Here is a 21,229-nt window from a genome sequence, read left to right on the forward strand (position 1 = left end):
AACACATACTTAACCTCTATGGATTGCTTAAAAGAAATGCATGAGAAATCATTTGACCACTGTATGATACCTGCTTTACTTATTCACATGTTATTTTATTGATGTTTAAGCTATTGTTTGTATATTGATCTTGTGCTTTTTGTAAAATTGTGATTTTTAACCTTACAGAGGTGAACGCTCCAAATAAGAGCAGTGGGTTTTTTGCCTCTTCTTCATCATACAATATGAAACTGTCCAACTTAAATTCAGTGGTATCGGAGCAGTGCGAGGAGGGGAAGTGGGGCATCCTCCTTTGAGCGCTTGAGGATGGGTGGAGTTCCTCCACTTCCCACATACAAGTATCACCGCAAGTGTGTGGCTTTCTGTTTCTCTGCCTTTTTCTCACACACACTCATACCACACTCAGCCACCTCTAGGCAAGTGAACAAACTCTCACCCAAGCCCTACAGCTGTATTGTTTGAAAAAGTGCTAAGAGGAGTCAATCCCACCAGATCGTTGTACATGTTGAGAGATGTTGATGTACAGCACTTTGTTCAACTCTGTTGTTTTTAAATGTGCTATAGAAATACAATGGATTGGATGTGTCTGTGTGTGTGGTTACAGCAAAACCTAGTTCCCAAATGTACCCGCCTGGGAACTTGTGTTTTACATAAAACATGTCTGAATTTTGTCCTATATATTACTGCTACATAGTTTGAGTTTCTTCTTTTTCTTTTAAAAGACCTGTAGTATTTTGGATCCTGTTGTATTTTTGACTTTTTATTTTAACTTTCCAGAATATTGTATATTGTTTTGTTTATAAGGTTTTTTTTATTTTTTATTGTTAATTATCTTTTCCACTTTTTTAAGTATTTTAAGTATTGTATTGTATTATAAAGTCTGAACACACTTCTGCTTCTGTGACGAAAGAATTTCCCAAATTGGGATCAATAAAGTATCTATCATATATCTAACTATCTTCTATCCTTTCTCTCTGTTGTTGCCTGTAGGCTCATACATAAACTGACTGTGACTGTGTACACTATAAAATCTCAAATCTCAATAAAGCTGACAGCTACTTAAAGCCTTTACACAACCTCCCTGTGACTAATCATGGTGTTATAAAGCAGAGCCTTGGGTTTTAATAAGCCATCACCTAAAGTAAATATAATACCAGCAGATTTTTATACCCGTGTTTGTTCTGGCCACAACTCACCACCTCTTCCTGCAATATAGAAGGTGCAGCAGGAAATACGGTAAATGCCAGGCTCCAGAAATAGCAGCAGCACATTTGCTCTTTTCCGTGATGCTGGCAGACAGATAACATTTACACCTGGCCCCCCCCCAAAAAAAATTGGCTAGACAAAGATAAGAGGTGGGGGCGTCTCTAGGAGGAAGGCACCTCCCCTTATCATCCTCTCCTACCTCTTTCACTTTATTTTATCAAAGCCTATTTTCTCCAGGGACCCATCCTCATTTCTGTCACTCATCCTGCCAGTCAGTCCAAACATAACTCAGATTTTTCCATTTATCTGTATCACGGGGGCGGTTGAGGCTGAGGAGATAAATGCAGTAATTTGTCAATGAAGGGGTCAGGTGTTCGATCCCAGATGTTGCAGTCATCATGTCGAAGTGTCCTTGGGCAAGATACTTAACCTCAAAGATCCTGTAGGCATAGTTATGGTTATAAAGTGTTTGTAAGTGGGTTTTGGATAAAATCATCAGCTAAATAACTTGTAACATTATGTCTGTTTTTAATTTCAGTTTTCCCCCCTGTTTGATTGTCTGTCCTGTGTTCATTAGTTTCAACTATTCCCGAACAGCCCTGCTAACAGGAGCACTTTAGCCCTCATTAGTATAAGCTTGTATTTAAGTCTTCCGTTAGTCTTTGCCAGAACCTTTTATGTTGTGTAACAGGACGTTTGTTTTGGCTCTGTTTGTCTTGCCTTGCTGGATTTAACCTAAATAAGAGGTATTTTCTGTCCGTCCCTGCCTCCTGCATTTTGGTCCACCCTGCTCTGATCTCTGTGACACAAAAAAAAGCATCTTAAAACTCAAATATAAGTGGTAAAAAGTACAGCACAATCTATCAAGGAGTATCCTGGCTGCAGCCTTATTCTTGAACAGCAGAAAGGATACATCGACAGGTTTCTGCAGTGCCACATCACAGGGCTGAGAGGAGTGTGTCTGAACAGCTGCTCTGTTTGAACTAAGCAGAGAATGGCAGAGATGAGGAGAAGGGATGAAGACAACCGAGGAGGGGTTGATAAGGATGGAAATAATGCACAGCGAGTATCAGCATCTAAGTAGAAGCAGCTGGCTGCAGACTCTCTCTGTCTCACACACACACATGCATGATTACAACAGCAGGAGACAGACAGGGAGTAGGACAGAATGACAAGTAAGCGGGTAAAACCATCTGGTTGAGTCTGAGAAACAAAATCCTCAGGTCATTTGTGTTGGTACTTCCACTAAATCCACCTAAAGCCCTCTTACAGCTTGTAAGTGATGCGATACATAAGGACATGCGGCACACTGGACACCAGCAGCTCTTACAAGACAAATTGGAAAGTACAGAGGCACACCGGTGTAATAGCTTTCCTTATTGAAACAGGTTGATTAATCCTTCAGACTGATGCAGATCGTGCCATTTAATGTATTCTCCTCACACCGAACAGATCTGTATCTGAAGTGCTTTATGATTAGAGGCATCAAATATCCTGTGGAAACACATACAACAAACTGTTTCCTTTACTGCTTGATTATATTCTTTTCAATTTGGCTGTAGTCACCTAGACTTACTTATTAAATCAACTAAAACCCTTTCCTTTCCCCTCTGCTTATAATGCACATGTAACATCATTTGTTGCTACTGTACTGGGGTCCATACATATTCATTTGCAATACTTTACAATGCAGAATAACTCAAAACAATAGCTCCACATAATATTCTCACCAGAATTGTGACAAAAAAAATCAAGCAGAAGGTGTTTAAAAATGATGTTCAATTCATTCAGAGTAAAGCTTAAGGACAGTGTCCAAAAATAAAGAGGTAAAGATACATTTTTTCCCATTACAATCTCATCTCATACTGTAGGAGCAAATCCAGTTTTATATTAAGTCATTTTTCATTTATATGTGTAAAGAATTACAATCTTGACATTTTCTTAAAGGTTGCGCTGTGACATTCAAATCCAATAAAAATCTAAAAAAAGAAAAGTCTGTTAAGATGTAGCCTACTGCTGTATAACATTATAGCAGTCTTAACAACGTATTTCATTCAAAGTAATCATTCGTAAAATGACTCAGACTTAATACAAATGTAGAGTATATCAGCTCTAATCTCTACTTGTAAGGAAACTCACTTACAGATATACTTAATAGCAACAACTTATTATTATAAACAAGTAAAAAGATAAAAGACTCAATCAGAATATGGAATTACAAAACAACCAGTAAGAAAAGTAAGACAGTGTAGAAAAACAAACAAGACGGACAGCCGTTACTCACCACAGCTTGCGGGGCATGGTTGCTGTATTAAGACGATGGTCAGGTCTCTGCCTCTATACTGTATGTTTCATCCTCTCTCTCCTCTATTATCTCTGTTTGCCCACTTGTAATATTCATTTACCCTCACCACCACTTCAAGACAACATCCACAACCAGATGCATGTGTTTGCTCACACACACACACACACACAGGTTTGATTATGCAGTTATTAATGAGGTGGTGTGTGTGCGGCAAAGACAGAGAGATCTCTTTGTAATGTAGTAACCATGAGCAGAGAGGAGGATTAATGACAGGAGAGAGGGAGGGAGGGGAGGGGAGAACAAGTTGGAATAAGGGATGAGATGAAAAGCACAATGTGAACTGAGGGCAGTCAATAAAAGAAGAAATCACATTCAAATCTTCACACCTGTTGCATCTGATGATTTGTGTTCCCGTGGCCTTATTTTTCTTTATATCGATACATCTACCGGGTACTATTTCATCCTAGGATTCCAGCTACGGACAACTGAGTAAAATGAAAAGGCATAAAAGTCATAATTTAGGAGTATGCCAAGCTGCGAGTCATTTTTACAAAGTGTAGGCTTCCTCAACCTTGTTTGACCCGTGACGCTGCTTTGCTGCCAAATATTTATATTAAAAACACATTTTAGAAATCCAGAGTTAGCTAAGCGTCCCCACAGCAATAAGGACAAAACTAGCTCTGCCAATCCTCCTGATTAGATTCCCACTGTGAGCCTGTATGCGTTAAGTTAGACATATGCCAATCCTTTCCATCCTGTAGAGTGACATCTCTGTTCCTCTCTTTCTTTAACTTAGAATGCTCGCTTCTACACCATTTTGTTACATCTAACAACTGGATCAAACACACACAGGCTCACAATTAAATTCTATTCAGCGTGTGAGCGGAGCGGAGCTCGAGTAGGAGTCACGACTCACTCATTCATATTCAGAGACACTCCGGAGCAGACGGTCTAATGACACCTGGCCAGGAACCAAGGGAGACACTGAGGTGTGCGTGTGTGCGTGTGCGTGTGCGTGTGTGTGTGTGTGTGTGTATGTGTGTGTGTGTGTGTGTGTGTGTGTGTGTGTGTGTGTGCGTGTGCGTGTGTCTAAGAATACCGTAGATGCAGACAAATTGTAAGAAAGAGAGACAAAAGAAAATTATAATAATTGATATAATTGATAGGATACATAGAGGGGTAATATTCCCAAGCCATAGTCTATGCACATCAGTAATGATGGGAACACCTTCAATCAGCCAGCCAATGGTATTGTTAGCTGCAAACTAAAAGCCCATGTAAAAAATCTGCCAGTGCAATAACATTATCTTTTAATGTTTCCAATGCAAATCATTGAGTATCTGGTATTTTATCAAATCAAGTCTCATTTACCTTGATTCAAGAACAACAACCTGCTGAAACAGGTGGGAATTACCCTACAGTGAGGGCATTTTTCATCATTTTTCATCATTCCCAGCTTACCAAAATCCAGAGTTATGGCAACTTTTTTTAAATCGGGACTACAATCTCCAATTATTAAAAAAATCCCTTATCAGAGTTTCAAAAGGTGGCATCATTGTGGCCAAGCGGAGCTTTGGCAGCAGGTGAGAGACGAAGGAAGTACATAACAAGAGGTCTCAACATGTTTGTTCAGACAGTCAATGTCAGTGTGATACACTTAAAAGTGAGACACAGATGAAGCGGGGTAGTGGGTGAGAGTACAGACAGAGTTAATATAAATACACTCACAGAAGCCCTTCACCTCCATCACTATGGCAACCTCCATTAGCAGGGCTTGCCGCGGTGGTTTGTTTCAACAAAGGGAAGCTCCTCGAACACAATATCCTCAAAGAACATCTCAGGAAGCAGGTACACAACTCAGCAAATGATATTCAGCTCTCCACTCCAGAATTAATTTGACCATGTGGCTGTTTGTACCTCAGATGATAATTACACAATGTGTTTCATTTATAATGAATGGTTTTTCTCAACGTGCACAACACAGTCACACATCTTTCAAGACCCTTTCGTCTCCTTTTACAGCCGTGTGTTGTAAAGGAAGCTCATAATTATCTGTTGAACATAGTCACTTCTTGTTTCCAAAACATAGACGACCAAAGTGAAAGTGACCAATGGCAGCTGCTCAATGAATCAAGCATCAACACAATAAGAAGTGGAGCAACACAGTGCAGCTCAAGTCAACTAGTAAAGAGTACTGTGGCTATGAGAGGTCACGTGATAAATAAAAAGCATTGGTCAAATCTGACTTGGGCAAAATAAATATTATATAAACTATATTATATATTTTGTTGTTTCAACTAAACGAGAGAAAGAGAAATGTGTTCATATACAAAGATTTATATTTTACGTATTGTATAAGTTATCGTATATTATAATGAAATTGGTCTTCTATAAGTCCAACACTGTAAAAATAGAACTCAAAATGAAGTCCCATTTTCTGTGTTAAAATACTTAGAATATAGCTTAAGTAAAATGTATTATCCTTTACTGCTTCTGCTTTGATTCATGTTAAATTGAAAAAAAAAAAATAATAATTAAAAATGTATTATTTTCCAAAACTGCAGAGGAGATTTTCCTTTCCTGAGGAGTGTCTGCAGATCCTGTCAGGTTGCATACACTCTCTACAAAGACATCAATCACCAGGTATAGAGGCAACCTGAGAGGCGAAACTCAGGGCAATCCATCACCCCGTAAAATATCTGAGGCAATGCAAAGGATTTCCTTTCCTCATGAATTTCTCCACAGGCAAGTTTGCACAAATTATGCCTTTGCCTGATTAAATTCGATTAGGATATTCACTGGATATAGAGCTTAATTTGATCATGTAAGAAGCAAAAAAGAAACCGGAATAAAAAGAAGAACTTACCGGGCTCTCAGTGCAGACAAAGTGGTTTTGTCAATCCTGGAGAGGCAGCATCCGCACACACACAGAGGAAGAGAGAGAGTGGGGGGGGGGGGGGGGGGGGGGGGTAGAGAGAGGGAGATATTATTGATCACGTCTCTGATTCAAATAGTGTAAAAGCAGCAATTAAACTCCTTGCTTTAAGTGCTCTATTATTACAGTAATAAGCAAATGAACACTGCACATCAAATGGAGTGGAATGATGGCTCCCTCGGGTGATCCGGCACTTAAAAGAATGGTCATTAATGCGTGATTGCTTCTCCTGTCATTATTGGCATTCAGGAAAATGTGGAAGCCTCAAAGCAATTTATATAAAGTGAAGTGCATGAACCACAGACCTGAGAAAGAAAAAAAAAAGTGAATATTTCTAAGGCGTTTCAAAACGCATTTCCTGAACATATTTTGGTAATTTGCGCAACCGAGCTTACAACATGACCAAGAGTAAATGTGTTTATTTCCAAATAGAATCTTCAATTCATGCAGAGTATGTAGAGCCTGCAGACTGTGTGAACATATCAGTGTAAAAATCACTGTGTAACAGCTGACTTTAATAAGATTGAATCTCTTAAAGCTGCTCAGACCGGTTAAGACAGGTATTCATGTTTATAAGGGATTCATTCATGCTTCACTAAATACTGTTCGTACTATAAACATGGAGGTCAGAAGACGTTTCATGGAAAACCTGTCAGTTCAGTTTATATGTACTGCTGATAATAGAGCAGGGCCTGTGAGGTTTAAGATAAACTGTATATGCAAATATGTTTTTATTTGCAAGTTGCAGGTGTGTGTACGTGCATGTTCAGTGCTTGTTTTACGCCCCCCTCACATGCCTTTACAAAGAGGATGTTATGACATTAATATTTTAATCCCATTAATTTGTAGAATGAACCATGCAGAACAGTGCCTGATCTAATTCATCCAAAAATGTGCACTCACAACCGACAAACACACATCAAAACAGAGAGTGCTTTGACACAGTGTGTGCTTTTTTTTATAATCCAACCTGGATGATTTAAATATCATTTGAATTTTTTCCAGGGTTTTTGAATGTTATCAGCAGAGTCAACAGAGGCACATTCGACAGAGAGAACTGAGATCATGTTGTAAACTAGATACTCGATGTCAGGATAACAGATTCATATTGAACCACAGAAATACCTTGAATTTCCCCTTCAAGCCGAAGGCCAGCCCGCTGACAGCTGACTGCCTGTACAGTGCAGCGAGGTCATCTTATGTAGTATATACAACAGTTTGCATAATGCTTTATTTAATATGCACCTCAATCAACAGTAACGAAGGTAAACTCAAGACATCTGAAAGGAACAAACATCTCTATTCAATGAGGACTTTAACGAGGCTCTGCGCCAAAAGAAAAGGCACATCATGCCATGTCATGCTTTTCCGGTTATTACCCGTCCCCTTGTGTGTTATGAAGGTTGTTATGCATGTAAACGGTCTGCAGAGTCAAAAACCCTCAAAGTACACCCTGTAGCGAGTAAAACTCTAACACAGAAGAGACCTGTCTACTGTATGCTGCCCCAGAACGCCTCGTTGGAGATTTCTCATTTTCCATTGTTTGCTTCCTGGGTTCTGTGACGTGTGAACACCCAAATCAACAACAAATGACCGGATTGGCCCAAATGGACCAATCCGCGGAGCACCTCGCACACCAGGATCCCTTGGCTAACTAACAGGGAGTCCCCATTGACTTGCATAGAGCTCCCTGAACGCTGGTAATAGACGAGTTGGGATCGCGGAGAAATGCTCTCCACCGACCCATTCTCACAGCGTTATAAACCTTTTTCTTACTCAATATCAAGCCACACTTATTGTTTTTACTTCGGCTATGAGTGTTTGTGTGTGCTAAGGATGAGTTTCGCTGTGTCTCTCTGTATCGCCGACCCGAAACCTGTCCGTTCCTCGCAACGTCCCGACCAATCAGAGCACACTGGGCTCACAGGGAGGGGGGGCAGGAGCTCCAACAAGCCGTTTAGGACAGAGAGTGAATACCTGGTGAATACACATACTATACAGAGATGCTGTATGGCAAACCAATGTGAGTTTGGAAAATTGCACAATTTAAATCTATTCTAGTAGACCTCAACAATGGAAATATGATCAGTAGAAATGGCCATGACATGACAGGCGTAAGCTAATAGGGATCCAGATAATAGACAGATAAATATTGAAATGCAAACATTCCCAGTGAACATCTACAGTAACATTGAGTTTGCTTCTCTGCTGCAGTGACACCATATTGTTTGTGACTGCAGTCTGTGCTCACAAGTTTATTACTACTACTACTAAGTAGTTTACAAGACACACCACCCACCGTATGCCTGAAACAAAGCAGATCATGTCTATCATGTGGAAGCTTTATTCATCCCACATCTTAGAGATTAAAGGAATAGTTTACTGTGTGTGTGTGTGTGTGTGTGTGCATGTAAACACTGGGGAGAAAAAAATGTGTCAGCTCTTCATTTAGAAATGCATGCAGTCTGAACTAGCCATCCACACATCCATATTAGTGCCTCTTCATGAAATCCAAAAAAACAAACAAATTAATGTTTTCATAGACTTTCCTGCAGCAGGACAGTTCATATCATAAGAAATGGTTTAATCTAAAAGGGACTATAAGCATACCCTCTAATTGTTTTCACACTCAGGCTGTGCATGATGAACGTTTGTGTTTTGAGTCGCACAACAGTCAAGGTGTCTGAACTTAGCTGTTGCTGATCTGTCCAGAAAATTTAAGTTTTGCACTTACACCATTATGAGGGAATATACCAAGAGCTAGATTAAACTAGGAAAAGTAAACTGAACTGAGTAGCGACCTGAAATTCATGTGTGAATTAGTTTCCTTTTGAGAAATCCAAAGTTTTACTGCAAATGATTAGATTTGTTCTCATGTTTTTATCACATAGTCCCTGTGTTGCTCTACACAGCTGTGCCTGTTTCAGGTTATACTGTATCTTCCTGTCTGGATGAACGTGCTACATCAGCCCAGCTGGGATGGGAAAGTGCTCTGAAGAAGTGCTTCAGTGCCAGAACGACCCAAAAGCAGCAGGGGAGCCAGAAACAAAAACACTCCATCTGAGCGTGTCAGCTCATTCAGGACTAAATGGACTCTCTGGCAACTTCGTCAGCGCTGCATCATGGGAAAAACCTCTCGGTCAATAGGTGGGGGCAAATATGACGGGTAAGAAAAGTGACAAAAGACCCTTAATTGGACATTATAAAAAAAACAACAGACAAAGCAGCCTGTTGATTGTATCCCCCCCCACCACCACCACCCCCCAAACGGAGACAGCACAGAGTGAAACTGTACATTCTCTCACACACACACACATTCTCACACACACCACAAAGGACAAAGTGTCATAGGAGTGACACAGAGTAACAGCCTCCACCCATCCTTCCTTTTTAGAAAAAAAGTTTACATTTCTGCACAACACAACACCCAGCAGTGCACACACATTTCAACAGCACATTGTGCATCCTTTAAACTCATTATAAACCATAATGTGCACAACCATGAGCCTTTGCAGACATAATGCAGACATTCACACACACACAGCATCCAATGAAAAGGTAACGTACCATCCAAATCCGCCAAAGGACACGCTTCTCCTCCTCCTGAGCATTTTGTCAGACTGAACTTCTCAGCAGTCTCTCTCGCTCTCTGGCTCTCCTCTGGGAAGTGTGCTCTGCTGACACACACTCTCTCTCTTTACAGTGTATACTTGCACTTTGTGTCTCTCTCTGACCCAATCTGCCTCCCTTCCCTCCCTGCCTCTATCTCTCTCACTTGCCTCTATTTTTTCCGTTCTCTTCTTCTTTGACACTCGCCTCCCCAGAGCTGTTGTTTTCCACTTTTCCGCCACTTGACCAGTCGACTACTTTTCCCCCTTATGCTGCTAGCTCTTCTGCTTTCACAGACACACAACAACAATCTGACACACTCACACAAACAGGTACACTGAGGTCCACACGCAAGCAGGGGGAGGAGCAAGGGGAGGAGGGGCCACATACTCCTTTCTGACTCTCTGTTTCTTTTACAAACACACACACACACACACACACACACACACACACAGAATTGGGTCACTTCCTACCCTGTGTAACCTGTGGTGAGCCTATTGGTCACTCACAGTTCTCACAAAGTAAATGGCGCTTAATGGGTACAGTTGATGTATTGGGTACAGTTAATTGGTATGTTTTGTGTATAGCTTAATAAGTCCTGAGTCATGACATCTATTAACACGTCACAGCAGGAGTGTGTGTCGAATGGAACTTCTGCTTAACAGAAAAGTGAAACTGTTGTTTTTTAAGGGTGCAATATTAGATTACTAACAGAAAAAGGGAGTGGTAACAGCAGTGCAGTCATGCTGAGTTATATACATAGACCACCATGTTGTGGCCAAAGGGAGTGTCCTTCCTCTTCACTCCAGATTTGACAGGTTTCACTCTCACAGTTAACGTTCCCACAGCTGATCAACTGAAAATAATTCAAAAGGTTTCAAACAAACTTCATGTGAGGCTTTCTGCTTTGGTGATTTTAAAAATTGATTGTTTCACATCCTATTTATATATTAATATCTTGTTATAATAATATTAATTCATTATGACAATGGCTATAATGTGATGTTCCCCGCACTACACATGACTAAACTCTTATCCTCTTATCTGTTGATCCTGTTGCCTACAAACACCACATTGATCAGCAATCAGCAGACAACACATTGCAGATTCATTATAAGGTGAGAGAACAACAAGTATTACACCAAATACATATTGCTGGATTAATACCTGTCTCCAATTTGACATTTGAATTATCCTCACTGTATGTAGAAGGAAATATATGAAAGAGTGTGTGAACCAGCATCCCTGAGGTCTGGATTTCATTATTTTATCACCCGCTTCTGACGTCAAAGAGTGACGTTTGGGGAGCTCATTCACAGACTAAACAACAGCTCATAATGTCAGTCACCAAGCTGGTTAATCACCTCTGTGGCCATCAGAGCTGAAGTCATCTAAAAGGACTATTTTTAGCTCTCTCACAGCAGAACAAAATGATGATTGAAAAAAACGTTTTATTTTAGCTAAATAAGTCAACAAGTCCAAACTCGTATCAAAAAGCTAAATATTGTGTTAACTTCTACAAAATATATGATATGAGCATCATATAACCTAGATTGTAAATATCTTAAAACTAGTCTATAAAACATTGACCAGCTACAAAACAGAGGTTATGCAGGACCTACATTAATTAATAAATGTATGTTAGTGGTGCAGATTTGTTATTACATTTGCAATTCATCAATTCATATCAATACAAAAAAAACACTGAAATGCAGTAAAGCTGGCATTTTAGGGACGATTAATTAGATCACTTCATAGATCACTAAGAGCTCAACTCTAACAAAGGTATTCACTCACCTATACTTATTTTACAGTGTTTTGTGTATCAATGTATCAATGAGGGTCTAGATTTCCTTTCCATATTTAAGATAAGATCAAATGGACCTTTAATAATCCTCATAGGGAAAAACCTGAATCTGAACCTGAACTCTGACATCCTTTCTTTTTTTTAAAAGGACCTTGATTAGATTATAAATAACTTTTGTGCTCATTGAGTCCAAGAAACCAAACAAGCAGCTATTGAGGATGATTATTATGCTCAAAAGCTTTCTAAATAAAATATTATCAATGGGCTGACTGAGGCTGATGAGTGGCTCCCAGTCCCTATCAGAGTGAGGATGCACTGATTAAAGCAATAAAATGCTCCACTGGCATAATGTGGTTTGTATCTGAGGATCTGTGGGTGCACACACTGTCAGTCAGTCTGGCATTGCATTAGTAATTATTTCAATTACAGGAAAAAAATAAAATAGTAGCCTATCTAGAAAATGGGTTTAACAGCATACAAACTGACAGTGCAGCCTGAGTGCAGACCTCACCCTCCCTCTAGTGCAGGGATCACCAACTACATTTGTCCAAGGGCAAAAAGTATTCCTAGAGACACTTTCGGGGGCCAGCGATTTTTATATAGCCCTGCATTTTGAAGTTCTTGACCGGGGGGCGGGGTGCTAGTGGAGCACGCTCATGTACTGTCAAGTCGCCGGAGCCTCCGCAGTGGTTCAGAGACAGGGGCGGACTGGGACTACAAATCAGCCCGGGACTCTCGACCGGCCCACTTCGGTACCGCCGGCCCACCTCGGTAAATTATCAACGGGGGGGGGTGCTAGTGAGTTATCCGAGCGGCCCACCTCGGTGCCGCAAGTAAATACCGCGAGGAAATTGTCGACGGGGGGGGGGTGCTAGTGACTTATCCGAGCGGCCCACATCGTCAGTGGCCAGTCCGCCCCTGTTCAGAGATATCCTGTAAACAACACTTTATTGGAGGTCAATTAAAGTAAACAGGAAAGAAAGAAGCAAATGTCAAGTTTTTACACTTTTTTTGGTTCTTAAATGTATTTATCATGTGTAGTAAGCAGATACATGTAGGGCTGCATGATTAAAAAAATAATAAAGAATTGCGATTATTTGACTGAAATTGCAATAACGGTATTGGATGAAGTGGTTGTGCATCTGTATTCTCATATTAAAACAGAGGCTATGAAAGATTATTGCGAATTTTCGAGATCTGTATCCTAAAGATACGTTTTTTTTAGTAGGCCTGTATGGCTGCCGCATTACAATACTCCTTTCAAATTGTATTTTAACACATAACCTTCAACTAATATATTGATTCGTGCGATATGAATATTACACTAGTCCATATTGCGATTTCGAAAAAACAAAATTATTATCGATGAATTGTGCAGCCAGTCAGCCGACATGATGAAGACATTCTGCTATGCAGGCATGCGTTTGTGTGACGACAACAACAGGTGTTTGGACACTGGACACAGTTCATGATACTTATAACAACATCAATGCTGTTGTTTTGCTAATTAGGCCAAATAAGCCTAAAACTGACAGTTGCATACATGCCTAGCATCAAACAGCTGACAGACACAGTGGCGCATTTAGTGGCTAAAGAGCCAGATACATGGCGTGTTGATGGAGAGACTTACATGTTTGCGTCCAGAAAACGACTTTGAAGGAATGCCACGTGTGATCTGCTTGCAAGTATTGTTTGCTAACAACTTCAAACGTGGTGATCAATGTTGTGTTTAAAGATCGTTGTGCTGCCCCATGTGGCCAAACTAATATTGGTTCGATGAAAAATTCTATGCAAATGTGAAATGTCCATGTGTCAGAAATAAATGTTTTAATGAAATGGAAATGTTCCGCAGAATAAACAAATATAGAATCTTGTTGCTATAGAGATAAAGAAAAACAGGAGTTGTTTTTTTATGTTTTGCCTTCAGTGAAGCTCAGCATCACAATCTCCTTGTTTAATGTTACATGGCATGTTACACGCACACAATCAATTATTTATTGAACCTGGCTGTTTATTCCCATACTGAAAACATGTTGTAGCACAGGCAGCTGTCCCTACTGAGTCTTTTAATCAACAATAATGCAGCAGGTTGGGTTTCTAAGTTAACTTTTAAGACCTTGATAAGATAATGTGTTGCTATGTTACACTCTCGTCCTCATTTTTCCCCTACTGGTTTTGAGTTAATCACACCGAAATTGTACTTAAATGTGAAACTTGTACTCACACATTTTCTGTTACCATTGAGGTGTTAGTAAGTGGGTTGTGTGACATCTCATACAGCAACCAGTTGGATGATGACACTAGGTCACCACACACAGCAGGTTTTACATTTGTGTGTCTGCATGAGTGTGTGTGTGTTTGTGTGGGTGGGTGGAAAACAGAGGTGAGAAAAACAGAGAGATAAAGCCAAATTGGGCTGAAACTAAATTAAACAGTAGCTGCCCGTCAACATGCTATTTGTATTCACAGTCCTCCAACATTCATCGTTTCTGCATTAGCGCTGCAATAATTAGCAGAGGAACTTGTTGTTAAATACTGAAAACTTGTCAGCAAACAGTTGCTTATTCCAAATTCAGTGAGTGTAGACATGCCTGGCTAGTTATTCCCAGTCTTTGTGTTCATCTATGCTAACCGTCTGCTGGCTGTAGCAATATTTAATGAAGGAGAGTGGCAAAATATAAGTCTCCGCCAGAAAGAAAATAAAATGTCAAACATTTGAATGTGTGGGAGAGAAACTCCCTCTATCATACACTTTGGGATTGTAGCCTTTGCAGAACATTTACATGGACAAAAACCTATAACACACTACAGGAAAGGGAAAACCCCAAACAGGACAATAGGGCCCCTTTAAGTATTTACATTTGACATAACAACAAAGAACAACATACTTTAATTCAGTGACCTCTCATTCTACAGGTTTCATGCATTTGGAATATCCATCTTAACAAGGGCATTGATCATTGAGAGTTTAAATGTAATTGTTTATGGAATTTAGTAGAACATATTGGGGTGTTGGCACTGGGTTGGTCTTTTAAAACCATGGCACATAAAAAGCTATCTACTGACCTCATAACACAGTAAAGGAAAATTGTTTTCCTATATGTAATGATAAATCCTCAGCAAAAGCAGAAGGTGTTTCACTGTGTTGCAGATGATGAGTGTGCATAATGACGCAGTGTGTGTGTGAAATGAATTCACTGATGTCTCAATTAGGAAATGTCTCACAGAACATATTTGAAACTTTCTTAATTCAGTTTTTATTGTGTTCTCTTAAATGTTTTTTCCCATAAATCCAGGCATGTTTATTTTATTTCAATGCCTTTGTCTTACTCGTAATAACTTTCTATCCATGATCCATTGGCTGTGAGACTCCACAAGAGATGCAATGTTTCCGTCTTTATTACTTTTGTTCCCTCTTCGCTGCCTCTTCTCTCTTCCATCTCCCTCCCAACCGTGTAATAATGCATTTAGTCATTAGATGGATTCCCAGGGGGGCGATATACGCCCAGACGGATCCGAGGGACCTTTCTCTTTCCGTTCATCTATCTCTCCCTCCCTCCTGCGTCTAATAGGTTATTTGCGCATATGAGGTTTTCCAGGAGGGTTGCGGATTCAGAGACTGAGCTAATGCTGTGTGTTAATGGCTCCTGCCCTAAACATCCATCACCACCTAGTACATCTCTACCAACGACACACTGATATACGAGCACAGAATAAATAAACCTGCCTCTTTTGATATTCTTACCTGCATACTGACACCTGTTTTCTAATAAAGGAATAGTTTTAAGTTACAAACTGTTCTTTTCTAAGGCAGACTCTTGCATAGTTTGACTTCAACTGATGCATTAGTTATCCATGATCACATCTGATGCATTTTATTCCATCTAAACTAAGATAATTTTCTTATTATCATTAGGTGATCAGTTAATGGTTGTTGTACGTCTGCCTTAAAACTTGCTCCGATTGAGGCAAGCTCTGTGTCAACGGACGTCACAACACATTAATATATCATATTTGAAGTTATGATTCAAGCAGACAACAGTCTTTAGCCACAGGTGGTAGAAACACACCGAGAAAGAGAGTAATGCAGCAGCAAAGGCAGCGAGGAAGACTGCAATCTAGTCTGCCCTCTTATATAGTAATGGAGAGGAAAGCGGAAATACTTGAATAAAGGACACGAATCAAAACAATTATACTTCAGTACAATACTTGAGCTAATGTGAAAGAAAACACACATGGTGCTGTTATACAGGGGTGTGTTGCATCTGTGATAGACTGTAAAAAGGACACTTTGCACTTTAATTAATATTATTATAACCAATAGTAAAGCATTATAATCTAATGAATTCAAACTTTTATTTATTTTTGATTTATTTAATATCCCTTTGCTGGGACTATGGGAACTGCTCATTTTTCTTGGGTGTAGAAATGTGCACAGATATATGTACCGTACATACACTTATATAATATACCTATACATTTAACATGTTCTTATGTAATTCAGCCATTATCCTTATAGCTTCGCCTTTCTCATCTTTCACTTTCATTGAACCTTCTTCTTGTTAGCATTCTATTTTTATTGACCTACTCCCTTCCCCCCTATAGTTCTCTCTGCTGGTGGATTTTAGTAAAAGTGACAGCAAGCCCACCCATAAACGCACTCTTCCGGATCTCTCTTACACACACACACACACACACACATAAATGTACACATCCACACACACAATCACACACCACCAAAGATAGATACGGACATGCGCTCATGCATACATTCGCTTCTTGTGCACATTCATACACACAAATTAACGAGCTTTGACATTAGCACACGCACACGCACGCGAACACACACACACACACACACACACACACACACACACACACATTGCACCTCCTCCGCCCACGGCCTCCTCGGTGCCTTCACCCCCCCTCCTCCCTGTTGTTCACTCTTCCAGACGACTTTGATCAGAGAAAAACATTCATTTAATTCACGTCCTTCCTCTTCACTGCAGCTCTGGCATAAAGTATAAAGAGCGGCACATGGACCCCGGATCCAGCAAACACAATGAGAAACCTCCACAAGGGCAACTGCAAACACTAAGCCCACCTAAAAAAGATTTAATCAGGAACGCTCTGAGAATTTCTTCATGTTCCACTCGATAGATACACAAATAGAAACAAGCTGTGAAGTTTCTCCCATTCCTCCAGCAGTGACTTGTGTGTCACTCCATCAAAGCTGCATTGATCTCATCAACAAGGTATAATAAGAGAAGGATTCATAGAGGAAGAGATTGGTTTGGAATCAATTAGAGCCAAACAATAGAGAGAAGCAATTGAATTGAAGAGCAATAGAGGGTTGGAAAGCTTTGCATAATGATCTTCAAGAGGCGATGAGGTACAATCAGAGATGAGACTTAATTGACTGCAGGAGCATGTGTGACGGACGTGGGAAAGGAGGTGAGAGTGTCTGCAGGTGGAGGATGGATTAATGAAAGACGGTTAATGATGAGCAGAGTGAGCAGAGGAAGGAGGAGAGGAGAGGTGTGAGGAAGAGACAGCAGGTATTTGACTTTATCACCTCAAGAGGACGACTCAAGTCAAGATCGGTACAGATCAGTGAGAGAAAAAGCTTTGGCACAATGAAAAACATGACAAAAATAGAGGTATGATAATAAAGGAAAAGAGACCATTCACTTTAAAGGGGAATATACTTTTTATTTTGATAAACATTTTTGTCTCTGATGCGCAGCTATTCTGCTGGCTCTGCAGAAGCATTGACACTGGTAACGTAAATCACACGCAGCATGTGAAAGTGCATAATTGTGTGCATGCTCATGTGCATTGAAGAAACTGTGACGAATCCCAAACTCTCTCCACCTGAGAGGAACAGATTAGCCCCCTCTCCTTTGAGCTGGAATCAGAAGCCAATCGTACACCAGCACAGCAGGACTGTGATTTGTCAAGCCTCTTACTCTGGAATGCTGTGTCATGAGCCTTTCCATCTTTCTTTGTTATTGTCTTTTTGTTTGGGGGTTATTTATTCATATCTTGCACTCTGCATTCTACTGTAAATCTATTGGTCAATTTGTTTTGCTTTGTTTTTCTACATATTTCTTTTCTTATGTAAGCTCTTTGAAATTGTGTTGAAAGGTGCTGTATGAATACATAATCAATAAATTAACATGAGCATGATTTATGGCTTTTATGGATTTATGAATAAAGCCTGAATAAATAGTCCAAAATCAGCGATTTCAGACCATGCTTAAAGAGCTTCAGCTGAAATAATAACTCCACAATGAGCACATCTCACATCCGACAGATGGCAAAAGTATATAGAAAAGTTGGTGGTAATTTTAAACATTTACAGATGTTGTGAAATCTTTTTAAAAATTCAATACGTCACATATTTCCAAGAAAGATATATAGTTTCATGTTACATGTTACACAATTGATATTTCCTAGGAGTAAAAAAAGCAGTTTTGGAGAAAGTAGAACGCAGCGTAGCATACAGTAAGAGCCATAGAAAAGTCATAGAAGCTGCAGCTATGTCTATTTCTAGTTCATAAACATTTGCAATCATGAGGCACCATAAGGTTCTGGTTGTTACAGACTCAAATATGCTATCATGGAACAGGGTGAACCATCTCTGTTTTATTTCAATATTTTATTTGTAGGAGGAAGAATGCGTAAATCTTTCAAAATGACAGTCTCACTTACTAGAAAAGAGCACAATGAAAAATTATATTTTGTAAGAGGAATAACTGAAGTGCGTCACATTTTATTCCAATGATGCAAGTGGAATTTTACCTTCCTTTGCTTTAAAAGACTTAATTCAAAAGCTTCATCCCTTGTCTTGAAAGATGCTTAATGTTACTATTACCACTCACACGCAGAGCTTCCTCAGACTCATAAATCAAATAACATTTCCTCCTTCACTGCATACAGTAGGGACCATGTTTCCTTAGGGGGAATGTTGCTCACACACACACACACCACCATGTACTGTACTGTATATGCTCATGAACATGAACGAACACCCACTGGGATACATGCTGGAAAATTCATGCATGCATGAAGACATTTACCCATTGGCTCAGACTTCTAAAAATAAAACATTTATGTCCCAGAATGGTATCTGTTGCTTCCCCTTGAAGATCCTTCAGTGGTTTGAACACAGTATTTTGAGTTAAATAGATAAAAACATTGAGAAACACTGATCTTATCCTCCCACTCACATGCAGAAACTTGCACTTCATGCCCCCACTCACCATCCCCCCCCGCAATCAAACAACAACACACGCATAAACATAACATGGTGCCATAAACCATCAGAGAATATAGCACCACAACCAGACATTGCAGCACCGTTGCAGCGTTACTAGAAAGACAATTTGCGTGCCAGCAGGTTTCCTCTGGCACTCTCACAGCATGTACACACACACACACATCCATATGCAAACTCACGCCTATTCCACTCAAATAAAAACACACACAGAGCAATTCTTTTCCTCAACTTTAAGAAATTAAAAAGCACAAATAACCCTAGAATTAGATTCACACTTTACTTGATTGTGTGTGTGTGTAAGTGTTATACTAGCATGCAACTCACACAGGCTCCCTACTCCAGCTGGAGAGTTCTCACACAAATCAGCACACACACACACGCTCTTCCCATCATTCATTTGGCGTACAGTTACATGTGGACAGCAGCCAACAGCAGCAGCAGTATAACATCTCTGCTGTGTTTTTGCTCGGGTGTTAAAGCCTTACCTCGGTTCCCCTGCAGATCCTTTACAAGCTGGGGTGAACATCTCGCAGTCAGTGGATGGTGCAGCATTAGCAGGAGACCAGCTGCCAGAGCAGGAGAGGTTGAGTTTGTGTGTGTGAGAGAAGGAGGGAAGAGTAAGAGAGGAGAGGGAGTGCATATATAGGGGGAGGGTACAGCCGTAGAACGCAGGGTAGGACAGAATTATGAGATGAGAGACCTCAAGTAAATGTGCGTGTATGTGTGTAAAAATGGGAGATGGTGTTACCATGGTGAGGGCTACGCCTTAACTCTCTAAGACCAGGGGATTAAAAGACAGCTGACAGGGAAAGTCAGGTTAAAAATAAATGGCAGAATTCACTTTGACAAAGCGGAAAAGACAGACTAAACAGATCAAAGGAGAAAGGCATCATACATTGATATTAATAAGGTGGAAGGGTGAGGTGAGGGGGCGCTGGAAAAGTTCAAAGGCCATGATCAGGGGCAAGATGAGCTCTCGACTCGGATCATTAGCACCGACTGCAGCGCCACAATTGCCTCGACACAGGTTAAGTACATAATCCCTCAGTGGCTGAAGACAACTACAAAAACAACATTTGAAAATCTAATTTGAGGTGCTGACATGGGAGGAAAGCAGAAACGTAAGCAGGAGACGTTGGGTTAAAAGCACACTGTGACATATAAGGTTGTATCTTCTTCATTTTAAGCCTTTTCAAACTGAGTATTTTAACTAAAATAGAATTTGCGTACAGTAAACCCACACCACATCCTTAAAAAGCCTTTGGATAATCTTCACGAAATTATAAGGAAAGCAAAATTAGTTACATAAGATTTGTAGTTTTTTTTGCTACAAAAAACAACAACAATATTCATAACTCACGGATTAATATACTACGTTTTTCTTGTTATATATCTGTTCATCTTTGGTTTTCGGTACATTGAAATAAAAAAAACGAATTATTATTTGATTAAATACAAAGAAACATGAATTATATGTGGCATGGCTTGACCCCATGAGATTACATGAAACCATTACAATAAATTGAGATGGCAGCTAAATGTATGTGGGATTTGTTTTCTACATCATGATTTAGATTTGGATACTGCTTCATTCAATTATGTGGAAATTGATTACCAAGATAAACGCTAGGAGACATAGGACCATTTACTTTTATATTTACAGCTAAAGCTAGCTGTTGTCATACCAGCTAGCTTTCATATGATATAGCACTCTTGCTATAGTTAGATGGTTAGCTGTTTCTCTGTGACATTATAAGAAACAGAAGATCTTTATTGAAAATATAGTCGTGTACAATTACATGTTGCAGGCTTCTCTCTGTGCTGTTTAAAATAGAAAAGAAATAAACAAAAGCGTTGACAAACACAGTATGAAAAAACAAAAATAGAAGGTTTTAATTGTTTGAATTTGCAAAGTTACAAAAGTTTTCGGGTAAAGGCACACAATGTATAGACTTTGTTTATGTGTAAATGAATGGATATTTAAAATAGCAAAAATCAATTAATCCTTATTAATTTGCATTTGCAGTCCATGAGGGGTTGGTGTGTGTGTGTTTGTGTCTGTCACAGTCCTAACAGTAATTGAAT

General features: G+C 39.7%; 1 protein-coding gene across 2 annotated transcripts in view; it reads right to left on the minus strand.

Annotated features, from left to right (window-relative positions):
• Positions 1 to 10,389, minus strand: part of rap1gap2a (RAP1 GTPase activating protein 2a) — an 80,328-nt gene extending 69,939 nt beyond the window's left edge. The window contains exons 1-2 of one of the 2 annotated variants that reach the window (XM_034114753.1): positions 10,014 to 10,389; positions 6,378 to 6,413 (exon numbers count right to left, since the gene is read on the minus strand). In XM_034114753.1, coding sequence (XP_033970644.1) covers positions 6,378 to 6,413; positions 10,014 to 10,057 — 80 coding nt within the window. In that variant the 5' untranslated portion in view covers positions 10,058 to 10,389. The remainder of the gene's footprint in view (positions 1 to 6,377; positions 6,414 to 10,013) is intronic. The other variant, XM_034114754.1, reaches the window with a different exon arrangement.
• Between the last annotated feature and the right edge of the window lie 10,840 nt (positions 10,390 to 21,229).

This window comes from Trematomus bernacchii, unplaced genomic scaffold, assembly GCF_902827165.1.
Source record: "Trematomus bernacchii unplaced genomic scaffold, fTreBer1.1, whole genome shotgun sequence".
NCBI lineage: Eukaryota > Metazoa > Chordata > Actinopteri > Perciformes > Nototheniidae > Trematomus > Trematomus bernacchii.